This window comes from Zonotrichia leucophrys, chromosome 2 (genome assembly GCF_028769735.1).
Source record: "Zonotrichia leucophrys gambelii isolate GWCS_2022_RI chromosome 2, RI_Zleu_2.0, whole genome shotgun sequence".
Lineage (NCBI taxonomy): Eukaryota > Metazoa > Chordata > Aves > Passeriformes > Passerellidae > Zonotrichia > Zonotrichia leucophrys.
Genome location: NC_088171.1, coordinates 54,989,900 through 55,016,112, shown reverse-complemented (window position 1 = coordinate 55,016,112; position 26,213 = coordinate 54,989,900). Strand labels below are relative to the sequence as shown.

Genomic DNA, 26,213 nt, shown 5'->3' with positions numbered 1-26,213 from the left:
CTAAATGTATCAATATGAACCTAATTTAGTTAGACATTAATACAATCATTCACATTCAAAATCTATAGTACTCTGATGTATGGATCAAGACAGTTTCCTTCTCCCTGATTTATATCAGTGAAATATATGTTAGAGTACACAATAAATAGGATGAGTATCAAATCACTAAGATGATGTTTTTTCAGTCTTCCGATCTCTATTTACTGAACAGTACCACAACAGCTATATCCTTTAGAGTGTTAATATGTAACCAGAACAAACAGAGAACATAGGAAAGGTGGAGAAAAGTTAGATATATAAGCAAGAAAAAGTGAGTTATTGATTTTATTGACTGGTTTGTTAACTTCTGACATTGCAATAAAGCCTTATTTATTTGTATACAGAAGACTCAATTACATAGATACATATTATTTAAACAACTGGGTTATTTACAGGAGAATTGCAGTTTCATAAATAATATAGACTTGCATTTCTCAAGCTGATGTTTATCCATTGTTACCACTTAGGGAGTTGTGGTATCCACAAATGCTCTTTGGAGGAAAGTCATTAGAATAATGCTGCTGCTGTTGTAACTATACATGTCCAAGGTACACATAGCACATACAAGCTGTGTTCTTCACAATGACTGAAATACAAATTATTGCATCCCGCTTTCTATGATTGGAGGAAGCAGGATGCTGGCAATACTTGCCACTCCAATTGACATGCCCCTTTGGTCCAGGATTTCTCTATGCTCTGACAGCCCAACAACACTCTGCATGTGGGATAAGAGGCGGTGAAGGTCCCACAGGAAATGGTTGGGCAGGAGCCTAAGTCTTCCTTTTGCCAGATTAACACCTGATTTTTTTCCTTTATGACAACTGTAAGGAATAGACAGTGGATGTGTTTGCTATTTCAAACCAGCCCTGGCTATCTTCATAAGACAGCTTCTCTGGGCAGAGAAGCAACACAGCTGTGTTAGAAAGACATACATCTTGCGCTTGTAGAGCACCATGTGAGCATAGCTGTGTGTCTTCCACACCAAGAGTGGCTTCTGTTTGTTCATTTGGGAGTATGGACAAAGAAGTTAAAATCTGTTTGTCTATATGTACCTTTAAATGTTATCTTTATATTTTCTAAATATAGCTAGGTTCTTCTAAAGGGCTGGGTGGGTCGAAGTCAGATGCCAGAATTATTACAGAACTCTGTAAGAGTTCTTACAGAACTCTGTAATAGTTGTGAAATTATTTCAGAATCTTTTCTTTAAAAGAATCTTTTCAGAAAGAATCTTTCCTTAAAAAGCATTTTTAGAAGGAATCAGTGATTACTTTTTCCCATCTCCAAATTATGTTTAGTAGGCATGTGCACGTAGTCTGAGGTCTGACATAATTCTCAAAGTAAGTAATATGACAAATGGAAGCTGATGCTGGTTTTGTGTTGTTGTGCAATGGAGTTAGAATAATGACAGGACAATAATATAATAGAATTCTGCAAAGCCTTCACTTGACTTTAAGTGGAAGTAAAATCATGGAAATTAGGAGGACAATAAAATAATGCTTTGCAAAAAGGATAAAAAAATAGTGTTACCCAAGTCTATTAGTAACATAACATGCTATGAATGCCCTTAAATTAATAGCATATTTTACCAGTAGTTATTTTTCAGTTACTGTAATGCTGAAAAAATAAACAGAAAAATAATATAAAAAATGAAATTGATTTAGGAAACTGATTTATTTAAATTATGTATCTGTATTTAGAGAGGTATATGAATATATGTGAAGACAAGTATTCGCATGGATTAGAAACATTTTATTCCATAAAATTTAATCCTGTTAGGATGTGCTGCAGTGCCCTATTTGAAGCAAGTTGCCTGCCCCTTGCTATTTTGGCAAAGCTAAGTCGTCTGGCTTCTTTTTGCTTTTTTGTTTCTTCATGGCATGTTGTTACAAAGAGGTCTTGTCATGACAACACATTTCCAACCAAGAGATCTTTTAATGAAATTAAGCTGTCCTGGGATGTATGCATCGTACATGTAAAGTTTTTTTACCCTGTGCTATATTCTCAAACTTTTCCTAGGAGACTAATCCAGCACATTTATAATCCAGTGGGATTTTGACTCACATAAAGGCAAGATAAACATGTTACAGGAACAGTGTCCAAATGTTTGTCAACCACTTTGTTATTTCTATGAAGATCTATTTTGGAGTATATTCAATGTAGAAAAGATTATTTTAGTGGCTGCTGAAGAGTTTATTATCACTGATTGGCAAATAGCTCCTCAAAACGAGACACTATGATGATGTTGGCTACTAGTCTTTTTGCTGCCTTTTGGATCTTCAACTTTTGATCTATGGAGGAGGGAAATACTGAAGGGGTGGGGAGGGGTTTACACCACACACCAAGAGCAAGAGCTCTTGGTGTGTGGTGTAAACTTGGTTTAGTGATGGTAAGGCTTGACATACTTTGCAAGACCTGGTTGTAAAACTGAATGTTCTTTATAAACATAGATATAAAGTGGCAAAAGCTCCTGGCAAAATTGTAAATAGCCGCTCCAACTGGTTTCAGACAATAATAAAGAGAAGGAAGTCAATTCAGTTCAGGATTTATGAGATCTGGAGGTGTGCATACCATAAGTTTCTGCAGCTTCCAGCCAACATTTTCATTTGAAATAATGTCTCACCCTGCTGAGCCACATCATGAGAACTTGCTGCAGATATCAAATGGTACCAGTTGCTTTTGGAAGGCTGTTGTATTTTTGTAGCTGGGACCCTCTGAAGATACCTGTGCAGCTAAATAGATTTATAATGAAGACCTACTAGTTTTGTGATGTAGTTGGATCTAGGAGTGTGAGATCTCCTGCATACAGAGTTGCTATCACTGTTAAGGTTTCCTTCTGAATCTCAACTGGACTTCTACACTCTGTGGGATGGCTCTTTCAAGAGTCTCAGTAAAGTCTGAACAGCTGAACAACCTGTAATGAGGCACTTGATGGAGCTGCCCCACAGGGCTGTGTAAAGACCACAGCAGAGAGTGTAAAATTGTTAAAGACACTGCAGGGATGAAACCAGTGAAGTCAGTAGTAATAATGATGAACTACTGTTGTTTTACCATACTTGCTGGTCAGATTGCTCCAGTAGAATTTAGCATAATATTATGGGGTGCACTTTGCTGAACAGTGACTCTCCTGTGAGGTGCTTTTACTAGGTCTAATTGAATACTTCCTTCCTTAACTGGAGGTTCTCCTCTCACCAAACTGGGTGATTTGAATTTTTAAACAGGTTCTCATCAGATTGATAAAATAATAGGTTCATCTGCTTCCCACCTTACAGCTTTTTCTTTCCAGTCCCTTGTCAAAGTTGTGAGTTGAATTTGGCTGCCTACCTATGCCCTCTGTGGAAATTAGTCTATCAATGTGGCTTGTAAAAAGCAAAATATGTCAGACATACTATGCTTTTCTTCCGCCCAGAAGCCTGAATTACTGTGCACTAGAGATCATCCACATGTATTGCCTGGCTTTCAGTAGGCTGTAGTGCCAGCTGCCAAACACATACTAAGTAACTGTGCAGGATTCCTCAGACAAACAGCATTATAAGATATCTTCATAGTCTGGCTTATTTGGGGGAAGGGTACAGAAGTCAGGTGGGGAGGGTGAGTGTTGGCAAGTTGGGCTTTTGATGGAAAGCTTGCCCTCTTCCCTATTAGGAATGAAACCAATATGCATAGTAAGCACTGTACAAAAATCCTAAAAATATCTAAGGTAGCTATAAAGATGGCAAACTGTAACAGTTGTTCCAAAATAGATGCTCTTTAATGTGCTCACTTTTTGGCATTTAGTAAACTTCCAGGGGTGGAAAGAAAGGAAAGTTTAATTTAGAGAAGCCTCCTGGCCTTCTTAGCCAGTGATCAGCTGCCCAACATGAAATAATAACGCATTCAACTGTCCATCTTCTGGTAAGTCACCTTTATCATCCCTGCATTCACCAGCACTAGCCACAAACAGTGAGCATGAAATGTTGTAGGAATTCAGAGACTGATATGGTCTTTGTGGCCTTAATATTTGTGCTAATGCAGACAGTATAGAAGGAACTAGAACTCTCAATATGAAGGGTCCAATTCATAAAAAATGTATGTACCACTAACAAGGGATTTTTATGCACTGTACTTTGTGGGTGAAGAAAAGTAGAATGAGTCTATTTTGAATAAAGAACATATTTTTGCAATTATATCCCTTCATCTTTTCTGTGATAGCAATACTTCTTTTCTCACATGAAGTATTTGAAGTGGAAGAATATTCATATAGGCACCAATAAGAAAAAAAATTCACATATGGTAAAGAGAAAAACGAAAAGATGAGACAATGAAAGAGGAGCAAAAATAAAGATGGGAAAGAAGAAAATGTAAGGCCCTTGGGAGAACTGAGATTTTGAGTTATTTGTGATTTTGTGCCTCGGTATGGTTGATTTTTTTTGGATGGTAATTATAACTTGTGGTTGCCCAGAAGAATTCCTCTGTAACACAAATCACTTTAATAGTCTGATTTTCATTATAAAGAGTCATGGAGTTTTAATGTTATCAGTCCTAATCCAGAAGGATGCAGGTGCATACAAACCAAGCTCTGTGCATAGGGGTAATGAGGACAGTGATTTCATCTACTGCATGTGCCTTGTGGGAGAAGATCCTTTAGGAGGAAATATCTCCAGGGACCAGGCAAAGACAGTATTCTATACTCTGCTGGCAGAATGACTTTGAGCTCTCCAGATGATTTTAGTAGCTTTGCAGTAGCAACTGCAAGGCAATTTCAGATAAGTATAAAACTGTGGTGTTTTACTTGCTTAAGTACTGAATGATACACTGAGTAAAGCAAATCTGCTCTATTCATATTGATGTCTAATTCAATGCATTTTCAATGCAGGATTTTTAGCTCTTCAGTATAGGATATTGCATTGACATATATGTCAATATGGTAAATCAATATACCATTTCCTTATCACACCACAAACATTTTCAAAGGTAAACTAGAAGGGCTTTGTACATAGGAAGGAGAAAATTAAGAATGAGAGCTATGTACATTGACACAATCTGACATTGTAGAAGATGTGCACAGCATTTGTATGTTGTGCTGAAATGACTGAACAGTAAAATCATAACATCAACATTGCAATTTTATTAGGTTTCAGAGTTAACAAGTGCTAGTAGTAATTCTGCACGCATCCAGAATTCTACACATTTGTTTGTGCCTCTTTCTGAGGGTGAAATTACTGCCTAAAAATAAAAAATTAAAATCTGAAGTACAGGTCAGCAGAAAAAGATTAATTGCTGAATCATCTGTGTGATAACCTGATACCTAGGGAAATTTTATACAATCCAAAGGAGTGAATTTTGCGCCACATCTTGGTCATGGACTGGAAAGAGACAACTGTCTAACAAACTAAATATTGAAGGTCTAAGCTTAAATTCATATCTTTCAGTGGGAGAATCATTATTCTAATATAATTTATGAGATTGATTTTCTTTGCTGAGATAGCAGGAATATCTCCTCTGAAAACCATAGGAAAATAGTAATGTAAAATGGAATCAGCATAAAATCTCAATTTTGTCTCCTGCAAGTATTGTAAAATTTAGGTGTGTTTGTGAAATTTTGTGTAACAAACTGATTACTAAGGTTTTACAATGTGGTAGTTTGTGCATGCTTCCTCCTGACATGTCCAAACTCTGATGCAACAGGAAAATGAAAATAGTGAAATTAAGAGCCAAAATGTGGTGGTTTGTGGCAGAATGAAGAGGGAATGTTATATTTTTTTTTCATTATCAGTTGAATCTTTTTCTTTCAGCTATTAAATTTTGAAAAAAAATTGCTCTTAAGCAAGAGCTCTTAAGCAAGATTGCTCTTAGTACAATTGCTGAGAGTTAAGGTTTCATTTAGTGAGGAGCTGAGTTGCTTTGATCAGAGATGATGGACTTTCCCATAACATACCTGATAATTTGAATCATATTAGTTGCTATTTAATTTCCTTAAAAAGTTAGGGTTTTTTTCTTGATTATGATCTAAATGCAGCAATGTTTTGCTCAGATTGTTTAGTTTTTTTTTTTTTTTTTTTGTTTTAAAGACGTAAGAATTTTCTCACAGGCAGTATTTTTACTTTAATGATTTAATTCTTAAAGCTGTGTCGTTAATGTGAGTTGTCTCAGTGAGTAAGAAAAAAGTGTACTCTTGATTTCTTATTGTTATGGTTACTGACAGATAAACAAAAGTAATTTAATGTTGCATTGTGGAACTAGCTAAAGATTTAATATCAACTGTTGCTTGAAATGTGTTCTTTTATTAATGTTAATGCATTTGAAATATTTTCTGATATCTCAGAAGGATTTATATATTTTTTTTATCACTGAAAATCTAGTATTATTGAATTTGATCCAGGCCATTTTTCAAAGCATTGAGTGCTAAGGAGAGGTGGTCCAGCATATCCCTGAATTTGATACAAATGTGAGACATATTGAATTCATTCATGAAGAACATAAGGAAGTTGTTCATATCCAGGTCATCTGCTGAGATTAGTGCTGTGCTTTGGTATGAGCATTGGCTTTGAGTGAGCTTTGGTGCAGAGTTTGAGAAGAGATGCCAGGGTGCACCATGGCTTTGAGCAGGCACAAGCACACACGTGCAGAAGCGCCAGGGTGGAGCTGGATGTTCCAGTTTAATGCACTCAATGCTGTGACGCTGTTCTGTACCATTTTTCAGTCAGCTGCAGTTCCTTGCAAGCACCAGAGACCAGGTGAGACAAGGGCAGCTGGGCCAGGCATTGCATCCAAGTGAGGATGCTGGGGAGCACGTGCAGGTTCACCTTGTCAGAACTGCTGTAGCCCTGGAGCAGCCAAGGAGCTGCAGAGCAGTTTTGTGTTTTGACCCATGCCTTCCTGAACAGTGGATCTAGAGCTGGGGAGATCAGCTAAACTGGGCTTATTTGAGAATCCATATTGGAGTCTCTTTTCCCAATTTGTTGTAAAGTGGGGCATTGGAGCATTCTCACCTTCACAGGGCACTGGAAGACACTAAGAACTGAGTTACCTGTTGTGTTGCTGAAAATGTGTAAGAAGCAAAATGGAAGCAAACTATGGAAAGCCTTTTATAACCAGTACATTTACAGTTGTAATTTTTTATGACGCTTGGTGGCCTTGAGACTTGGAATTTTTTTTCTTCTGATGTTTCTCTTGTTGTTGTTTTCTGTTTTCTAAACCAGATATTGTGCAACATGGTTTTTCACTTGGTTTGTGGATTTTTTTTCTCATTTTGATAAGGGGAGAAGAAGGTTGCCTTTGTTTTACTTAGCTTTATTTTAAATAATATTTCATTTTAAGAAGGCTCTTTTAGAGTGTTTACAGTGCACTTCAATTTTTTTTATTGTGTCATGCCCTTCCAGTCCCTTGGTGAGATGAGAGGTATGAATTATATAATTTATAATTAATTTATGATGAATCACATATGATGAATACTCCTTATTAAATATTAAAGCCTTGTCTACAGTCGTGGCAGTACTATGGCAATGGCACTCCTGTCTGTTCATATGGTACAATTGAGCAAGCTCAATGACTTAGGCTGTGTTGTCAGGACTCAGTCATTATAAGAGCCCTGCCTGGGCAAACAATGTTAAGGAGAATTGGTTCTCTTTTCAGAGCAGCAGCCCTGCTACTGCCTTCCCCCTGCACCTTTTCCACCAGGAGTCGGGGTTGTAATGAGGGTAGAATTTCTGCAAAACACAGTTGCAAACAGAGAAGGTACTGCTGGTAGTTCCCCAGCTCCAAAGGGGTTGTTATAAGTCCTGGTTCCTTGCTGGCAGACCCCTCACTGACAGAAGGCTGAGCAGAGTTGGAGTTCAACCTAACAGGAGGTAACTGGGCCTGGATCAGACAAGTGGAAAATCTAGGCTAGATTTTGACAGTCCATTTCCATTAGTGAGGACTGGAATTTGGACAAAGGGATAATTTACCTGCAGAGGTCGTTCCAGCATGTGGAATTAACCAACTCCCAAATAAACTCAGTAAAACATTGGCAAGAAACAGTGTAGGGGATTGTGTGCTGCCAGTTTAGGGCAGTTGGTCTTAATGAAGGCATTCTTCCAAATTCATAGTAATGAATCTCTGAAGCAGAATTAGTAGAGAAATCACAAATAGACAGAGCTCCCCAACTCCTCTGAAATCAGGGGATTCCCCCCAGTCAGAAATAAAAGGCAGAAAAGAAAAACTAGCCTTCTAGCAATGTTTTGTGCTCTGCCTTGCCTTCTTCAGTGTTGACCTATGTGTGTCAGTGAACACAGCATACAGCAAGGAAAAAATGCTGTCATTGTGTGATGCAACAGACATTGCCCTGAAATTCTTGCTTCCCTGTATTTAGTGCCATCCCAGCAGGCAGATTTTCTTGTACATTTTCTTGACTCTTAAGTGTCTGTTATAGCAGGTAGATTAGAAGGGGCAGGAGAGATCTGAGAATTTCAGTCAGAGAATACAGGATTGATAATTTCATATAGGATGCCATGTAAGACCACATGAAAGTGTGTGCTCTGTTCTTGAGATGACTGCATCCTATGGGAACTGAATTAGGAGCAGCAGGAAGAGCATTTGAGCACTGAAATAAAAAAACCCAAAACAATCATCTGTGGTGTGACAGGAATGTAATCCTATGTGATTTCAGTTAGTACAATGAAAAAGGAAAGCAGTGTAATTAATTTTGGCTTGATGGTCCAATATAACCAACTTGTGTTACATAAAGATTGTGTGATCAAATATTGAAAAATCATTATGGTACAGATAACAGAAATTGGTGGTTCTTTGGATGAGCACCATGGAAAAAAGAATACTATGAGACAGGCATATTACTTCAGAACTTCTTACATATTTTCTGAGAGCTCAAGGTATAAAAATTGCAATAAAATCTAATTCTAATGCCTTTGGTTTTGTTCTTTTCCCAAAGATTTCATTAGGTTATTTAATGATATGACATATTATCAGGAACTTGTTTTAATATTGATTAAATCACACACATAGACAAAACTCACAGCCCTTAAAATTACATAAAACAAAATTGACTTATAAGATTTGATCTTAATGGAGAGTGATACCTTCATTGGTATTGAGCCTTGGATCTAATGTCACTTTATACATACAGCTGTGAAGATTAAAAAAGAAGGACCACAACAGTATGTGGAAATTACCAAAGGAAAAATTATGCTTAGGAACATAGCACTTTATTTTGTATAGGAGGACATAACACTGGGGAAACCCTGTTTTTGGTCTTAGGGTTGGCATCAGCACTAGAATTGCTCTGCATTTGAAAGAGAGAGTTTTCACTGAATTGCGCATATCTAGTTACATTTTTCTCTTTTCATTTAATTTGAATGAGTAAATTGCAGATAAAAAAGTTAGTGACTGTGTCTCTTTTAGCATGTTACTAGGCAATTTTTTCAATCCTCACTGATTATAGTAGGTCAGCTTATTCTCATTATTAAACGACAATGGTCATTAAAACGGCAAACACATTTCTGTAGAATTCCCTTTATAAAATGTCAGCAAGTTTATATGTTTTTATTAGTTCCAAATCAGATATTTCAATTGACCATTTGTAAGTATTCCCGGAGCAATGTCCATTTCTGAATTTTTAAGACCACACTAAGATATTACAAATTAATCAGATTTTCAGATGTCTGCATAATAAGTCTGCACATTTATTGTTTAATCCAATTCTAAAATGCTGTTATGATTGACAGCTTTCTGTAGAGATGGAAGTCAATTGAATAATATGTAGCAGTCAATTTTATTTGAACCTTAATGTGGTGAAGGTGGGTTTTTTTCCACATTTCCATTATTTATAAGTTGTTCCCCTTGGAGAATATATAAAAGAATTTGTTTTAAATGAGCTGATAATACCCTCTTTAAAATTTATGACAGAATCGTATCCTTTTTCCTAACAGTACGAGGGTGTGCCAAGAAACTGTTTCTGAATTATCTTGCTATTCATAGGACAAACATTAGAAAAGAGCATCTTGTTAAGGTTTACTCAGAATGGAATTTCAACCACTCATCAGAAAAAAAAAAACAAAACAGAAGATATCATATCAATCAGGAAACCTGATGCCTTTGCCAGGGATTTCTTTATAAGAGACTACAGTACTCTTGAAGCTACATGTGATACTCGCTGTCATTCTTACAACCTCAAAAATCAATGTGGGCCTGATCATCATCACTGAAAAGTTGGGAATCAGTTGAGTCCTTCACCTAGAGGAAATGGAGGATTGGGATCTAGTTTTGAAAATATCTTGGTACTTTCTTAAAACTGATAGGATGTTTTTAGTTTTCTTCCCCCCTCTCAAATATGTATTGCAGATTTCAGCAAAATTTAGCAGGGCTGGACTGTGTTCTATGCTTAGCAAGTCATTAGCACCCAGCATACATTTCGATTGTTGGATATTGATCATCTCAATAAATGCTGGAAATCCTTGATTTTGCAGAATTTTGCTAATCCCCCACATACAATTTAAAAAACAAGCTGTCATATGAAAGCATACTAGTTTTCATAGTGCCTTTTTATTGTGCATAGTACAGCCTTTGCTCCCTCAGTAACTGACAAAAGAAAATACTTTATTAAGATAGAAAGTAGATGTGACTTGATTACTTTTCAGATAATTTTTGCTTTCAGAAATTGCAATGGCTGATGCTCACCTAAGCGTAAAAAATGCAGTTCCTACACACACGGAGTGCTCATGTGCTGTATGTAAATTGATGTATAATGCAACCCACATTAGCTGGGTTGATGATAGCTTCAGTTTCACTGCTGTCAGATTTCTGTAACTCTTTGAATGAGCTGGCTGGTCTGAATGAACGTTAGCATAATTTATGCAGCTGATAAGCAATTTGAGTGCTTGAGTTATTGATAAAGCACTTTAACATATCATTTTCAGCTTCATGTTATGTGACATCAGAGTAGAAGGTAATGTGGCAGTCCCCAGGCTTGATATTAAAGTCAATCTGTTCTCTGAATTTCAGAGGCCAGAGGAAACACAGTGCTGCCTGATACAAGCCCAGCAGACCAGCACCAACCCAGTCAGTCCCATCCTGCATTCCCTGTTGGGCCTCAGGTCAGTATCTTTCCTTTTAACTAATTGAGATGTGCAGTTTGGTGAACAATGAATAACTGTGACTGATCATCTTTGATATGTGTAATGTAGAAAATGTGAATCTCTTTGGCTGCATTCAGTGGTACAAAAAGAATATCTATCATGAATATTTTGAAAGTCAAGTTTGGCAGGATTATATTTTGTTTGCTTTTCTAAAATAAAACCTAAGTTTTACATATTTAGGAAGTTAAAATATTGTAATTTCTTATGTGAATTACTTCTGAAATTACTATATTAATTTAATATTGAAAATCATGTGCAATTTTAATGCAGAATTATTGTCTCTGACAGCTGTCTGTCAGATAGAACTCCTGTATTAGTAAAGGTATTTCATTATCTTTTATATCAGATGTTTATTTTCTTTAGAGCAAAGTGTAGACAAAGTAGTATTGCATTTTATAAGACTTTAAAATATTTTCTATCCTACATCACAATTTAATCCAAGTTCAGCAATACTCCAAGAAGATACTCAATATTCTTCCACTTCCCAGGACAGTCTTGGTCCACAAAGCTTCTGGTAGTTGTCACTAGTGTTTTCTGCTATTATCAATCAGTATACAACCAGGAATTTTTGGGAAATATTGGCATTTAAGTACTTGTAGGCTAAGTTGAGTTATGTCTTCTTTCGCTCATAAATTATTTTTGGTGTATGTGTAATGAATTTTCCAGTCTAGATTCAGCTGGGATTGCTACTATGCTGTTTGACTGAGGCTTACAGTTTCAGACTGTCATAGTTGTCAAAGTTTTCTGTGTTGGTGAAAATGTATGCTTTAAGATACTGGAAGCAGTGCATGTCTGTAATGGAACACGAAAGGATCTCAAGCAAGAAGGTTGAAAGTGTGTAATACTGAGTCATACACACTGAAATAGGTTTGTACCTGTGGTTTCTTACAGCCACTACTGACAGCCCAACAGTTAGCCTCAGCAGTAGCAGGGGTGATGCCAGGAGGCACTCCAGCCCTGAATCAGCCAATCCTTATTCCTTTCAACATGGCTGGGCAGCTGGGGGGCCAACAAGGACTCGTCCTGACTCTACCTACAGCAAATCTCACCAACATCCAAGGACTGGTAGCAGCAGCTGCAGCAGGAGGCATCATGACTTTGCCATTGCAAAATCTACAAGGTAAGTCATGTTCATAATTTTTCCAACAGGTTCTTTAACATGTTTTATGCCCTTTCTTTAAATTGAGTGATATCTTTTTCAAATTAAATGTTGCTCTCCATGAATATTGAAAAGTAATACCTGGATTGTTTTTGAATGCTTGAGAGACACTTAAGGGCTATTTGCCTTTTTATAGAAACATATTGGAGTTTGGGTCTTACATTCTGTGGGTCAGTAATGCAAACCACTTGAATGACTCATTAGGTTTTTCTGTCATCAATGATCAATGTTCTCTACTCACAGATCACTTGGAGATTTCAAGCTATAGAATAACAGAATCATAGAATATCAAAGGTTTGGAATGGACTTTAAGATCATCTAGTCCCAACACCACCTGCCATGGGCAGAGATACCTCCCCCTAGACCAGGCTGCTCAATGTTTTACCCAACTTGTCAAGGTTGGGACATCCCCAACCTCCTTTGGCACCCTATTCCACTGTCTTATCACCCTCCCAGAGAATTATTTTTTTCCTAATATCTAATCTAAATCTTCCCTCTTTCAACTTGTACCTATTATTCCTTGTCCTTCCTCTATAGATCCTGGTGAGGAGTCCCTCTCCAGCTTTCTTTTAGAACCCCTTCAGATACTGGAAATTTGCCATAAGGTCTCCATGTGATCTTCTCCAGGCTGAACAGCCCCTACTTTCTCAGCCTGTGTTCATAAGGAAGGTGCTCCAGTCCTCTTAAAAACTTCATGGTCCTCCCCTAGACTTGCTCCAACAGTTTCACATGTTTCTTATCTTGGGGACACCACAGCTGTGCATACTCCAGGTGGGATGACATGTGAGCAGAGGGGCAGAATCACCTCCTTTGACCTCCTGGCCATGCTCTTTGTGATGCAGCCCAGGACTTGAATGGCTTTGTGAGCTGTGAGCACACACAGCTGGCTCATGTTGAGTTTTTCATCACCTGTAACTCTCAGGTCTTTCTTACCAGGGTTGCTCTCAACCACTTCTCTGCCCAAGCCATTGGTGTGTCTGGGATTGCAGTGACCCAGGTGTAGGACCTTGCACTTTGCTTTGTGGAACTTCATGAGGTTTGCTTCAGCCACATCTCAAACTTGTCAAGGTCCCTCTGGGACCATTATTCCTTCCCTCCAACAAGTTGACTGCAACACAACTTGTTTCACCACTTTTGATTAAAGCAGCTGTATGATTAGAGGCAACTAAAAATACAGTATTGCATGAAAATATCTTTTTATATAATTTAAAATAAAATCAGAGTTTCCTCATCTGTCATCCATGCCCTAGATATATGTTTTTGTTCTTGCTGTGGGAGGTCTGCTTTATCAATAAGGCTCTGCCATCCTCTTTCAAGTTGTTGAGAGAGTTGCATGACTCCAAACTAACTAGGAAAAAGTTAATCTCTGTATGTATCCTCTCTATTGTCTGAGCTGTACCATGCTTGCAATGGTTCTACCCTGAGGGATCTCCTACATTTTTCCTGTGGTCTAAAATCAGACTGAAAGGAGTTCTATAAGATCCCTTTTTTCCCCTGTTCAATCAGTGTGTCTGACACTGTTAGGAACAGTATTCAGTTCAAGTACATATGATATAAAATACAGATGTATTTATTTGCTATTCCTATGTTGATACTTCTCAGAATGCAGTTGCTTCTGAATAGGATGGAACAAAATATAGCAAGATTAAGTGTTAGCCAATATCTTACAACAGAATTGCGTAGTTTTAATGGATGAGGACAGTAAAGGAAGTGATAGTCCAGTGTGAAAGTGATGAAGGTGTGAGCAGGAAGTGTAAAAAGGAAGCTTTAACTCGTTAGATTTATTTATTTATTTATTTATTTATTTATTTATTTATTTATTTATTGTTATTTCTTTCCAATGTAAATGGTTCGAAACATTTTCCTCCAACAAAATGGTAATTTAAAAAAATTATTCCTCTGCACTGTGCCCTAAATACCTTTTAGTTATTAAACTCTGGTGGCTGCTCATTACCAGATGCATTATTTGAGGCACCAGATGCTACAGGTGGTCAAACAGAGAAAACAAAGAGACAGCTCTTGTGTTGAACAAACTCCCTTACAAAGCACATGCATAGTACTCTCACCTGTTGGGAGCAACTACTTGCCTTTACCTTGTGCATGTTTTAAAGTTTAATGTCAACAGACCTCTCTTATCATAGTTGTAAATGGTTTTCACTTTAATGTTTAAAATAATGTCTCTCTCATACCATTAAGCTGCACCAAAGAACCTGTCATTCATAAATGATAGATGAAAAGGACACACTAATGCACAAATTTTGCTTGTTTAAAATTTGAGAGTGCATGTAAAGTAGGAATGGGAGATTAAAAAAATAATGCAAGAACAGGAGCGGGTAAAAGCAGATATAACAAAGTGAAGGGGAAGTAGCTTTTTAGCGTAGGTGGATGATGAAATCTTAATGAAGAAACAGGCATTATAAAAATGTATCCTTCCACTCTGGAGTGCTCCAGGTTAGAGTTGCTGGGTATGTAGTATTATAAATAAACATAAGCCTGTGCAGTTCTTACGTCATTTATTCACCCCAGGTTGCAAAGCTGGAGGGTAGGGATTAAGCCAGGCAACCTTTGCTCTTTCGTTTAGCCATGGATGTCTAATTGCTAGCTAAAAGATGTAACTTTGCTGCCAAATAAATTTTGCAAGCAATGACCTTAGGAGATGAAAAGGTTTCCTTTATAATCTTTACAGGTAGATAGAAGCCTGGGATCAAATAGGGACTTGCAGGAGCAGCAGGTTCAGTTCCCTGTCTATGAACACAATCACACCCTCCATAATGTATCTGAAAGGAATAAATCTCATGAATTTATTTCGTTGTGTCACTGTTTGTTGTCTTCCCTACCTTTCCTTCCTGATCTTCCAAGCAAGTGCTACTGCCTGCCCTCAGTTTTCGGAAGTGAAACTTATACACAAGGCAGCAAAGTAACCTGGTCAAGATAGCTCCTACTTTCCTGAGTCATAGCTGAAAACTGCCATTGCTTGCTGTGTAGCCCACTGTCTAATGCATGCATGAATGAAGATAGGAATCAAGTGAGAGTGTTGTGTGGTATCATCAGTTCCACTGACTCTGACTGACTTCTGGTCTCCCTGGTTTTTTGGGGGATTTTCTTGGGGTTTTTTTGGTGCTTTTTTTTTTTTGTTTGGTTTTTGTTTGGTTTTTGTTGTTGTTTTTTGTGATTGGTTGAAAATAATCATAGAATGTGTGGTCTCTTTTGTAGACATTTTTATAGGTATACCCATAAAAGCCCATGCTTGAACACAGTTTGGTAATTCTTGCTCTTTTGGTGAAATCAGACACTTATCACCTGTTTCCATCTCTTAACCTCACTGTAGCATGGCCAACTTAGATAACAGGATGACGTTTTCATGCTGTTTTCCAACCTGTCTTAATAACCCTGTTGTCACATCTGCTGTTCCTGAATTTTCAGTGAGGTCAAGCATAGATGTCCACAGCTCCTGTGAGCTGGGTCTTCTACTGTCCTTGTTCTCTTGTAAGTAAACTTCTAAAACTCTTCAGTAAGTAAACTTCTGAAACTCTTCATGGCAAACTACCCCAGCTAGGTAACTCAAAAGATACCCTTAAAACTTTTTGAGTAATGTATGAATTCAGAAAAGGTCTGATCTGACAGAGTACTTGAATTCATACTGAATGTTGATCAAGGGAGTAATTCTACTATATTTTTTGTGTGCCACATGCATGTTTAAATGATTTTCTTCTGAGGAACTTTCAGGTCCGGTTCAGGGTGATAAGTATGAAATCTCCGAGTGCCTAGATAAAACAATGAAAATTCTTGTTTTTGAAAAGAGAAAAGAGTACTCACTGATAGGAATCACAGAGAAGATATATTAAGTACATAAAATGAGAAATCAAGAGTTTATTTCAAAATGGAGCAATTAATGATTGCTCACACAGTATAACTTAGTGATAATCCTTATACTTCACTTGCCAGTTACTTATAAAAATATTTTTCTCCCAAATGTGTTTGTGTTAACTTGTTTGGTTGCTATGTGGTCCTGATCCACCAATAAGTTGATAGGAATTTCATTGCTGTAAGGGAAAAGAAGTTTAGACCAAACCTCTTCCAAAATGTCTTTTCTTCTTCTTCTACATACTTGATTATTTTCTTTCTGTTCATTACAGCCTGGCATTTGCCATATACACTGCTGTACTGTATCAAATACATCCAGTGTAGGCAAACAGAAGGAACAGAGGTGAATGTGTAAATTCTTGCTGTGAAACTTAGGAAAATATGTTTTCCCTGGCTTCAGTAAGCAAATTTCATATGCACAACTAATATGCTAATAATACAATTCACTGAGATGGAAGAGGGTGGCAGAATAAAAGTATCTACCTTAGTAGAAACAGAAATCCCTGAACATAACACCTGTGGAATTTTGAGTTTTCATCGACAGATCTTTGAAGAAAACAGTAAAATCAGCAAAAATAACTTTTTAGTGTAATCCACTAAAAGCACTGAAGATAAAAGTTTAAAAACTATCCATAAAATGTGTCATCCCAAGAAACTTACACACATGTTTTCCACTCATAATTTCTTAGAAATGGAATATAGGTGAAATATAGCCATGCTTTCCTAAAATTTTGCAGGTGTCACAAAAATCGTGACATTGTGAGAAGGAAAAAGTGAGGCAGGTGCTCCACAAGACAGTGTGTTTCCTCTCTTCTACTCTTAGTTCATTGGTTCTTGGCCTGCCTTTATTGACTTAATGCAGAAAGTAGTCTGACAGCTTCCCTCTTAATCATCCAAACTGGTGATTGTAAGTTCTCATCTTCCTGTCTTCAGGAAACTTTTCTATGGGCTGAACAGTTTCAGTTTTTGTGTCTCTTTTGCCAGGTCAGATTTCTTTCATTTTTGGGAGGACTATGTTGTTTTTTTCTAAATTTGGTTATCCTTCTCAAGAGACTCTCCAAGGGACTAGTAGTTGCTTAATCTCAGAGTATTCAGTAATGCCTGTGAGCTGATATTCATGAAAAGACATTCTCTCCTTAAGCCCATCTGATTTTTATGTTTCAGTGTAATATTTTTGTATACCTGAACAAGAAACCTTTTGGGTTCGGGAGCTGAGTTTGTTCTGACTTTTTTTCTTTATGTTATTTTAACCCTGTGAATTTCCTGTTGACATAACTGAAAAATGGGAAGGCATTCCAGTCCTGGGGAGTTGTTAACCCCTGTCCTCTCTTTTTAGTCTCTTTTCCATGACAACCAAAGCAGTTTTAGCTAAAAGGTTAACATATTTTAGTTATTCTTTTAGTGTAGCATATGTGATTGAAATTAGAGAATGACAATGTGCTGGTTTTGCATCACAGAAGTGATGTTTTGGGAGAGGCTGTTGGTAGTTTCCTCCGTGTCTGATGGGAAACCAATCTGTGGTTGGCTTTGGGGACTGACAAGCTGTTGAACCACTGGAAAGCTGTACACACTTCTGAGAAAAACACATGTTAAAGATGAAAGAAAGTGTTTTGCCTTTCTCCTAATCCTATCTCACAAGGAGAAATGAATACGTACATTCTAATGAGAACACTAGTGATTGACCAACACTAAACCCACCATGGGCACTGGTTTTTGTCAGCTCTCTGCTGGGTGCTCACTCACCATGGATAACAGTCTGGAAGTCTCTCTGTAAAGGGCTGGTCCAAGTATATTTTATCACACAGCAATGGCACACCAGTGTTTTAGATAGATGTGCCAATACAGAGAGAGGATGACACTGGAAGCTTAAAGAAATCAACAAGCTGGAGACTGTAGCCTCATGGCACTGAAACTTTCTGTATTTTATTTCCACTACCCATTGTACTGATCCATGAGTGGATGTCAATAATTTATTTACAAGTCAAACTTTCTCAGTCTTGAGTCATGAAAGAAATGAGAACAAACTATCTCTCTAAATCACTAGTGAAAGGCTTCAGTGCTGAAAGGAAGTCTTGCATAGCTGAAAATGTGAAATCATTAAATTACATTATTTAAACAGCAGCAGGTCATATTTTAGCAGCAATACAATGGAAGGGGAAATGTATTAAACACCTTGAGAGATAAGAGGCAGCCATTAAAATGCACTGATATGGGTTACAGTTGACATAGATAATGATAAAAAAATAAGAAGGTTTTTTTTACTATGAAGATCAGTCAAAAAGAATGTTAGGTAAAGACAATAGTAACAAAAATAAAAAACCCTATTGTTTACATTTATTAGGTCTTGTTTCCTCTGAACAGAGATTTGTATTATTAATTGTACGACAGATAAAGTAAATATACTCTGTCTCTATTCCTCCGTGTACACATACCTTAAAAATCAGAAATCAGAGAGAGATGAAAAACAAAAAAGAGACAGAAAAGAAGCAAACTACAAGCTTCAATTTCTTACTGATCTAGAGTCCAAATTCCAGTTTCTTAGAACATTTTTCCCTTTTAACTAAAGTGATGCAGTCCCTATTCATTTGTATTCCCCTTCAAGTAACATGAAATAGCTTTCAGAGTCTACAGAAAGGCAGTGTTTCACTTATGTATTTTAATGAGCACCAATGTCAGTAATAATCAAAATGATGTTTCACTTAGAGGAATAGTTTATTCCCAGGTACTTTTGCAGTGTACTAACATAACCAGAACATGAATGACAAGAACCAAGAAGAAGTGCTGCACTCATAGCAATTTCTGTGAAGCCCTCAAACCAAATATATCTCCCCTCTCACTGTATAAATGCTGCACAAAATGCAGTCACTGTGAAGGGCTCACTTGCACAAAGAAGGGGATAGCCAACCCTCAAGACAAACCTCCCTAGCACAGTACATGCACAGAAATAAAACAAATGTGAGCATCCATAAGCACACCGTGGCATGCACAGAGTGTCTATGAATTAGCAGCTGCTACAGCAGGCTTCCTCAGGCTATCAGCTGTATCCCATCCAAACTGTTGTAGGATAACTGAACTAATATGCAGAGATCCCTGAAGATGGCATGAGCTGTCTCTGCTGGGTCTCCCAGGAAATGTACTTTTTAAGAAGGCCTAACATTTGCTTTTGGAAGACAGGACAAAATCTGCTTTTCTGACAGTAGTATTAGCAAGAATCTAACTGGGTTGTTTGTTTATTTGTTTAGTTTTTTCCCCATAACACAAGGCTTCTCCTGTGCGAATGCATTGGCCCCATGTTAATTGCTCATCTTATTCAGTGGCAAATTGCTGCCTTCAGAGAGCAAACGTGAAAGGTTCAAGTCTTTATTAGTTACTAGCTGTTTATTGATCAGTCCCAGAGTGTTAGCTATTTGTTTTCTGGTTTCTCTGCCCCATAAGTTAAAAGCCTACCACCAGAGGCATTAAAATGCAGTAGTCTTAATGCTCTGTTGATCTCCACCCAAAACAGACATGCCTTTTTTTTTTTGGCTACTGATGGTTATGGAACATCGGTGAGAAGTAATGATGTGATGCAGATCAAATTCTGAAATCAAAATGTTTGCACCTACTTAAACATTGCAGGCCAAGTACTGGCAAAGTCTAAATTTCCAGACTTTTATGCCAAGAAGCAGATGGGAAAGATGGAAGTAGTCTGCACCTCCTCACCCTCCCTGAAGTTTTCACCAAAACCCCATTGATTAATTATTCTTTGGCAGGCATGACCATTAAGCTAGGAGTTGTGGCGTGATTGGTATGCAAGACTTGGTCGTTTTGGGAATGTACACCTTTATTGAGCCCTGACTCAGACTGATACTACTCCTGGCAAGAATATTCTGTGTGCAGGATTATAAATGAAATTTCCATCAACCAGAACATGGGTGCATTTTAATGCTGTGTTTAAAGTATATCTTTGCACCTGTTTTGAGAAGCCTTTAATCTTCTCTTGAATTTAGACCGTGACAATTTAAATTAATGTAGAGAAAGCTCATTCCAATAATGTGAAGCACTCAACTTACTGTAATCCTCCAAACTCAAGAAACTTCTAGAGCTAGTGAAAAACCTAGCTAGTGTTTGTCACTATGTTCCTCACCTCTGCATTTTCGCACATGTGCTACATGCAGCGGTGAATCACATGCAAATAGCCTAGATCACATAAAAACAGATGGGCACATCTATATGCACACAGGATTCTTATGCTGGTTCAAGACTCTCAACTTCAACAGAGAGAGATCTAGAAAGATTACCACAATGGATTTGCAACCTTCACTCTTAATATTCTTGCCTTAGTAGATTTAAGTCAGACATTTATAGTATTTGTGGTTTAATTTCCTTTGGTTTTCCATGGTATTTGTTTTAATAAAATCACTATGATTCATGTTTTAAAAACTCCCTGGACACAGATTGGTGTTCCTGATTCAGCAGTGAGATTGTAATCAAGGACATTTACATTTAGGGACTCATAAAAACAACAAAGTCTTTACTGACCAACAGGGTAGTGTGAATTTTGAATGCATGGAACATACAAATTAAATGCCTGAGAACCAATTTTTTTAAATGAAATTCCTTTAATGTCTATGTGGTTCTGTACCACAGAACCATACCTCTTTATGGAGACCTCCTATTCTTTTTTGTCATGGAAAAATCTGAAGGTATCTTATGACTTTCTCATTAAAATCTTAAAGTTTTTGCATCTTTAATTTTTTGTTTTTAATTTGAGAAAAAAATCTGTCTCCCACTGAGATTTCCTCATAAATGGGAACAGAATCTACCTGGCAACATCAGAAATTATAAAAGTGAAACTTCCTCCTATTTTCTTGTCCCCAAAACTCTGTGGAATCTTATGTCCTTTGGGTAGAAAGTGGTACTCATGGAAATCTTGAGGCCTCAATTTCATTTTCCTGAAGCTGCCCTTACTCCTTGAATGCTCCATCTTTGCAAGCTTGTTACTCTGACAGATGTAGCAGAGAGCACAGACCTGAGACCTGTATTCTTGCTCTGCATTTTGGCCCAGGTGTTCCATATGATGGAGGACAAGTCAAGCACATTTTTTGGAAGTCTTCCCACCTGTAAACAAATGTGTGGACAGTTAGCAGTTATGCTTTTCCTACAGAGTGGCTGAAATCACTACTGTTAGATGTCTGGAGTTCCTCACACATAGCTGGATCTAAATGTCCTTAACTCCTAGATCTTATTCTAGTCCATAGACATAAACGACCCTAGGCTCTTTTTTCAGTACTTGTAAAAATAAGGTGAATTTTCCTTTATTTTTGGATCTAAAGTAATGTTTTCCAGCTCATAGAAGTACTGGGGTTTTCAACCCAGGTCAGTAAGTTCCAGCACCATACAGGCTCTTAGATGATTGCCTGCTACAATTTTTTGTTTGTATGTTTGCTTTTAGCATAAATATTGCTTTTAAACTTAATCATCTGTAGACTTGACATATCTTAGAGAACTCTTTTTTCACTTATTTGTGTTTTAATATGATAAATTATGCAATGTTAAAAATAAATCTTCATCATAAAGACTAGAATAAATAATTTGCAATTATTTATTCTATTCAAGTAAATGGTGATGCTTCAGATTTACAGTGCCTTTTCTTTTCTGTTTCTCAGATCCCATTTCAGTCTTTTGTGCCTTTCCTCATCCAGAGCTGGCTCTGTCTGTCTTTTATGTTTCAGCTTGTTTTCTTAAGCTATTCACAACCCAATTATTCCTGAATGTGTTCTGTGCTGTGTAGCTGATTTCCTATTGCACCAGCAGTAATAACTGAAGATGTGATAAAACTGTTTTAATTTTACTGTTATACTGGGCCCCTGTATTTTAGAAGATGTGGTAGCAACAGGACATGAATCCTATCTAAAAAGCCAAGAAATAATAGTAGAACATTTTAAGAAAATTCACTTATTGACACCCTGAAAGTTGTTTCTCTTATCTTTGTTATTTTTAAAAGGATAAAATCTCTCAAGAACAAATTTTGAACCTGTTTTCTGAAAACTGTGAAGTCTGACATCTGAACAGAGCAATCACTTTCAGCATCTCTGTTCAAGATTCTGGCTTTTCTTTTCCCAAAGCAGTGCTTGTGAATTTAAAAGAAGAATGTGGATCCCCCCGCTCCCCCTTTCCCAGCACTGCAGCATCTTGAAAAAATATTCAGTTCCCCAACTGCACACCTTTCATTTTACTGGTAACCAAATCACTTCTTTGCATATTTGTTTTACTCTGCTTTAGCAAGTGTGGTTGTTCATGTTACATTTATCTAACATGAGCACCTTTGCCAGTTGTAAACAAAATTAAAAACATACGCTATTTTCTCCATTTCTCAAAATAATATAATTGATTCTAAGTGTAAGACTTATTAAGTGTATCTTTATGCATTTATGTTCCCAAGAGTGCTATTATTTTAAATTTTTTTAGTGATATTTATTTATATTCAATGTTCAACATCAGATAATTTGAGTTTCCTGTGTTTGCAAGATAACTCACAAGGGAAAAAGTTGTATTAAATAAATAATACCGATAAATTTTATACTACCATATATTTCAAAGCTAATGCAGCTAACTTTCAGTGGAATGGTAACATAAGACACAGTGCCATAATATGATTGATTTGTTTTGACAGCAGCCAAATAATTGAGAGTGAAAGGTGTCAGCACAGATGAAATATTGTGTAAGCCACATTCAGAAGGCAACCCCAGCAGCAATAGCAACTGGAGTTTTATTTCCTTTGATATCACACTGTTACTCACTTCCAGTTTATTATAAAACCATGAAAGGTATGCAACTTTACATATCATGGAGGCTTTTATGAAAAGGATAGAAACAAAAGTTTGTCAGGTACTTGAGCAATAGATACTGACAATGGGATTTATGATGGAGACAATATACAAGGATAAATTATCTTAATCTTTCCCATTAGTTTTCTTTCTTATTTTAAACACTTTTTGCAGGCTACTGCTTATCTGGCATCTTAGCTCTAGCTTGGAGGGTAAGTGATTCCCTCCAGAGCAGCCAGTCTATGGATTGCTTGGCAGGGGATTGCTGCAATTACCCTCCCCAGCAGTGAAACTTAGTTTTAGTTCACCTCTTTTGCACAGCAAACTCTATAACTGTACACTTTCTGGCTGAGACAGGGTATGACTTGTATGTTTGCATCATGGCATCCAGCTGCACTGCAAGGATTACAAAGAACTTTTGAGTCCAAAGCATCTTTTGAGTCCAGGAGACTGCAAGTGTACAAGTATCCTATTACAGAAGGCAGCCAAGTAGACCAGATGGAATAATGCCTGAACATGTAACATGAAAAAAACTCAAAATTCCACTACATGTGCATACATACTACATTCCAGAACCAAGTGGAGAATCACTTTCGAAAGTGAAAATCACTTTTGGGCTTTCTTAAAAGTACATTGAACAAGTGACTACGGCATGCTTTTAAAAACCCAAGCTGTAAAGCTTTCTTTGTCCTGAAGAGTGATTGATTTTAGAGGGAGCCAGGCTCCAAGGTACAGTTTGAATTGAAATTTATATGTCCTGCCTTTCATTTCAGAAATGCTCCACTAAGACACAATCTGATGTGAATGACAAGGGTTCTCAGTAATGAGCTCTTGCTCATGCAAAACAAAACAAACTATGACAACCATCATGTTAACAAGATCAGGAACCCTTGTGGCTTTGTAATGTAGCATCTAATCTATATCTATATCTATATCTATACCTATACAAATATAATTATTTTACTTGGAAAAAAGTAAATAACAGAATGGGATGAGATTTCCAATACAGATCAATTTATACACAGTCCCATTCTACTTGCATTCTTTTTGTCTCCTGATCTGGTAATTTCATAAATGGCTTGGTGGAGATTGGAAACTGAGGCTAAAAAACCTAGACCTACTGCTATTAATGAAGGAAAAGTTTTCATTGGAGTGGTATAGGAAGTCAGGAAGTAAACCACTGTTCATAAAATACATCTTACTGAAGAGCCAGCTGTATCTACTGAAGTATTTTGTTTAAAACAGGTACAGCAGACTCGAAAATAAGCCTTGTGTTTTCACCCTTTTCCTCCTGTTTGCCCTGTGCAGACAAGACTTCTGGAGAAAACTAAACTCAGAATTGCACTACAAGTGCATACCTACTATATTCCAGAACCAAGTGGAGATACAAAGGACCAAACCAACAACTGGCCCTTTGAACAGCTTCAAGACCCATACGCTCCGTGCAAAGCAGAGTAAATACTGTCCAAAGAAGAAACCCTGCATTGCAAGTAGAGGGAGTGCTAGGGACTTACAACCAGTAGATTCCATCTAGTCATCCTCTCATACTGCAGGAAATTACTTGCTGACGTTGATGCTTCGGGAAGAAGCTATTTGTGACCATTGTACATGCAATGAAAACAAAACCTCATTGCTTATTATTCAGAGCAATATCATTTAGGTAGAGAGACTTCTCTTAGAGCACTGAGTGCCCAAGTTGCAGGGCTGTGTGGCTTCTGTAATGACTAGATCTCTGCCATCAGAACCTGCAGTTAAGATTAGATTGGTAGGTCTGATTTTATCCAGCAGCAGCTACAATGTTCTCTTCAGTAACTGAAGACAGAACGCTGAATGTGGAATGCCTGCATGCTGTGAGTGCATAAATCTATTGATAGACATTGAAATGGGAACAATGGAAGCATAGGCTTTCCAAGTGTCATGTTTTCTGTACAGATGTTAGTCTCCTCATCCAGAAGTATTACATGACTACATAAAGACATGGATGGGTAAAAAGACTGTCAGGAGAGTGCATAATACTCATGAAAAGTCTCTTTTCCTTTTCCTTTTCCTTTTCCTTTTCCTTTTCCTTTTCCTTTTCCTTTTCCTTTTCCTTTTCCTTTTCCTTTTCCTTTTCCTTTTCCTTTTCCTTTTCCTTTTCCTTTTCCTTCTCCTTCTCCTTCTCCTTCTTCCATTCCTTCTCCTTCTCCTTCTCCTTTCCATTTCTTTTTCATTTTCCTTTTTTCCTTTTCTTTTCCTTTTCCCTTTTCCTTTTCCTTTTCCTTTTCCTTTTCCTTTTCCTTTTCCTTTTCCTTTTCCTTTTCCTTTTCCTTTTCCTTTTCCTTTTCCTTTTCCTTTTCCTTTTCCCTCCCCCTCCCTGGAACTTCCCTTTTCTTTCCTTGTCCCAGCTTGTACCAATGAGAATAAAAATTTATACTTCTACCAGTCCTTTTAGGCTTCAACTAGCTCCTTCATCCAGGAGCCTCTGTCTGGTAGGCTGGGCAGTACAAATTCTTCCTGAGAAGAATTTCACAGTGTAGTGTATAGAGGCAGAAGATCTACCTCTACTACACCTTTCTGTATAGAAAGATGCTGAAGTGCCTGCATGTTTCCTGGACACCGTAATTGGATTCCTCTTTGGCTGTTCACATCTTGACTATTAGAAGTATTTGTCAATTTATTGCTGATGGGACAAAAAGCCACTAAAAGAAATAGGAGTGAAAAGTCAAAAAGAGACACAACTGAGGTAAAACCCAAAAAGCACAGCCTTCTGGTCCTTACCTGGCCAGGCAAATGGAAAACAGAAAAAAAAAGTAAGCTGGCCACTCAAACCAACATGCAAGCATTTCCCACATGTTTTAGGGGACCTTTTACTGATTGGTCAGATAACCCAACAACTGCTTGTTTATTTAGTTGAAGATAAGTAGTTAGCTTTGAAAGTTAAAAGACCAGACAGGTAGTCTTCATAGTAATCCCTACTCCTTAAAGATTCCAGTGACATTTAATAAATAGAATTTTGCAGACTTCAGCATTGTGAATGGTTTCCTTCTTAGATGCTGGGTTTTTGCTAACCAGGAAGTAAACATTTTTCCACACACCTCTTCTTCTGAAATGATTCCACATCATTGTAACAAGTAAGTGGTCAGCTCTAAGTGGCAATTGTGATATCCCAGCACAGAGCCAAATCCAGGAGCCTTCAACTCTCGGTTTTAGTGAGGCTGATTCATTGTAGATGTGATGCTTCAGGCCCTGTTGACA

General features: G+C 37.3%; 1 protein-coding gene across 3 annotated transcripts in view; it reads left to right on the top strand.

Annotated features, from left to right (window-relative positions):
- POU6F2 (POU class 6 homeobox 2) overlaps nucleotides 1-26,213 on the top strand; it is a 313,083-nt gene that overhangs the window by 123,417 nt on the left and 163,453 nt on the right. For all 3 annotated transcript variants that reach the window (XM_064703390.1, XM_064703389.1, XM_064703391.1), the window contains exons 3-4: nucleotides 11,014-11,105; nucleotides 12,039-12,267. In XM_064703390.1, coding sequence (XP_064559460.1) covers nucleotides 11,014-11,105; nucleotides 12,039-12,267 — 321 coding nt within the window. The remainder of the gene's footprint in view (nucleotides 1-11,013; nucleotides 11,106-12,038; nucleotides 12,268-26,213) is intronic.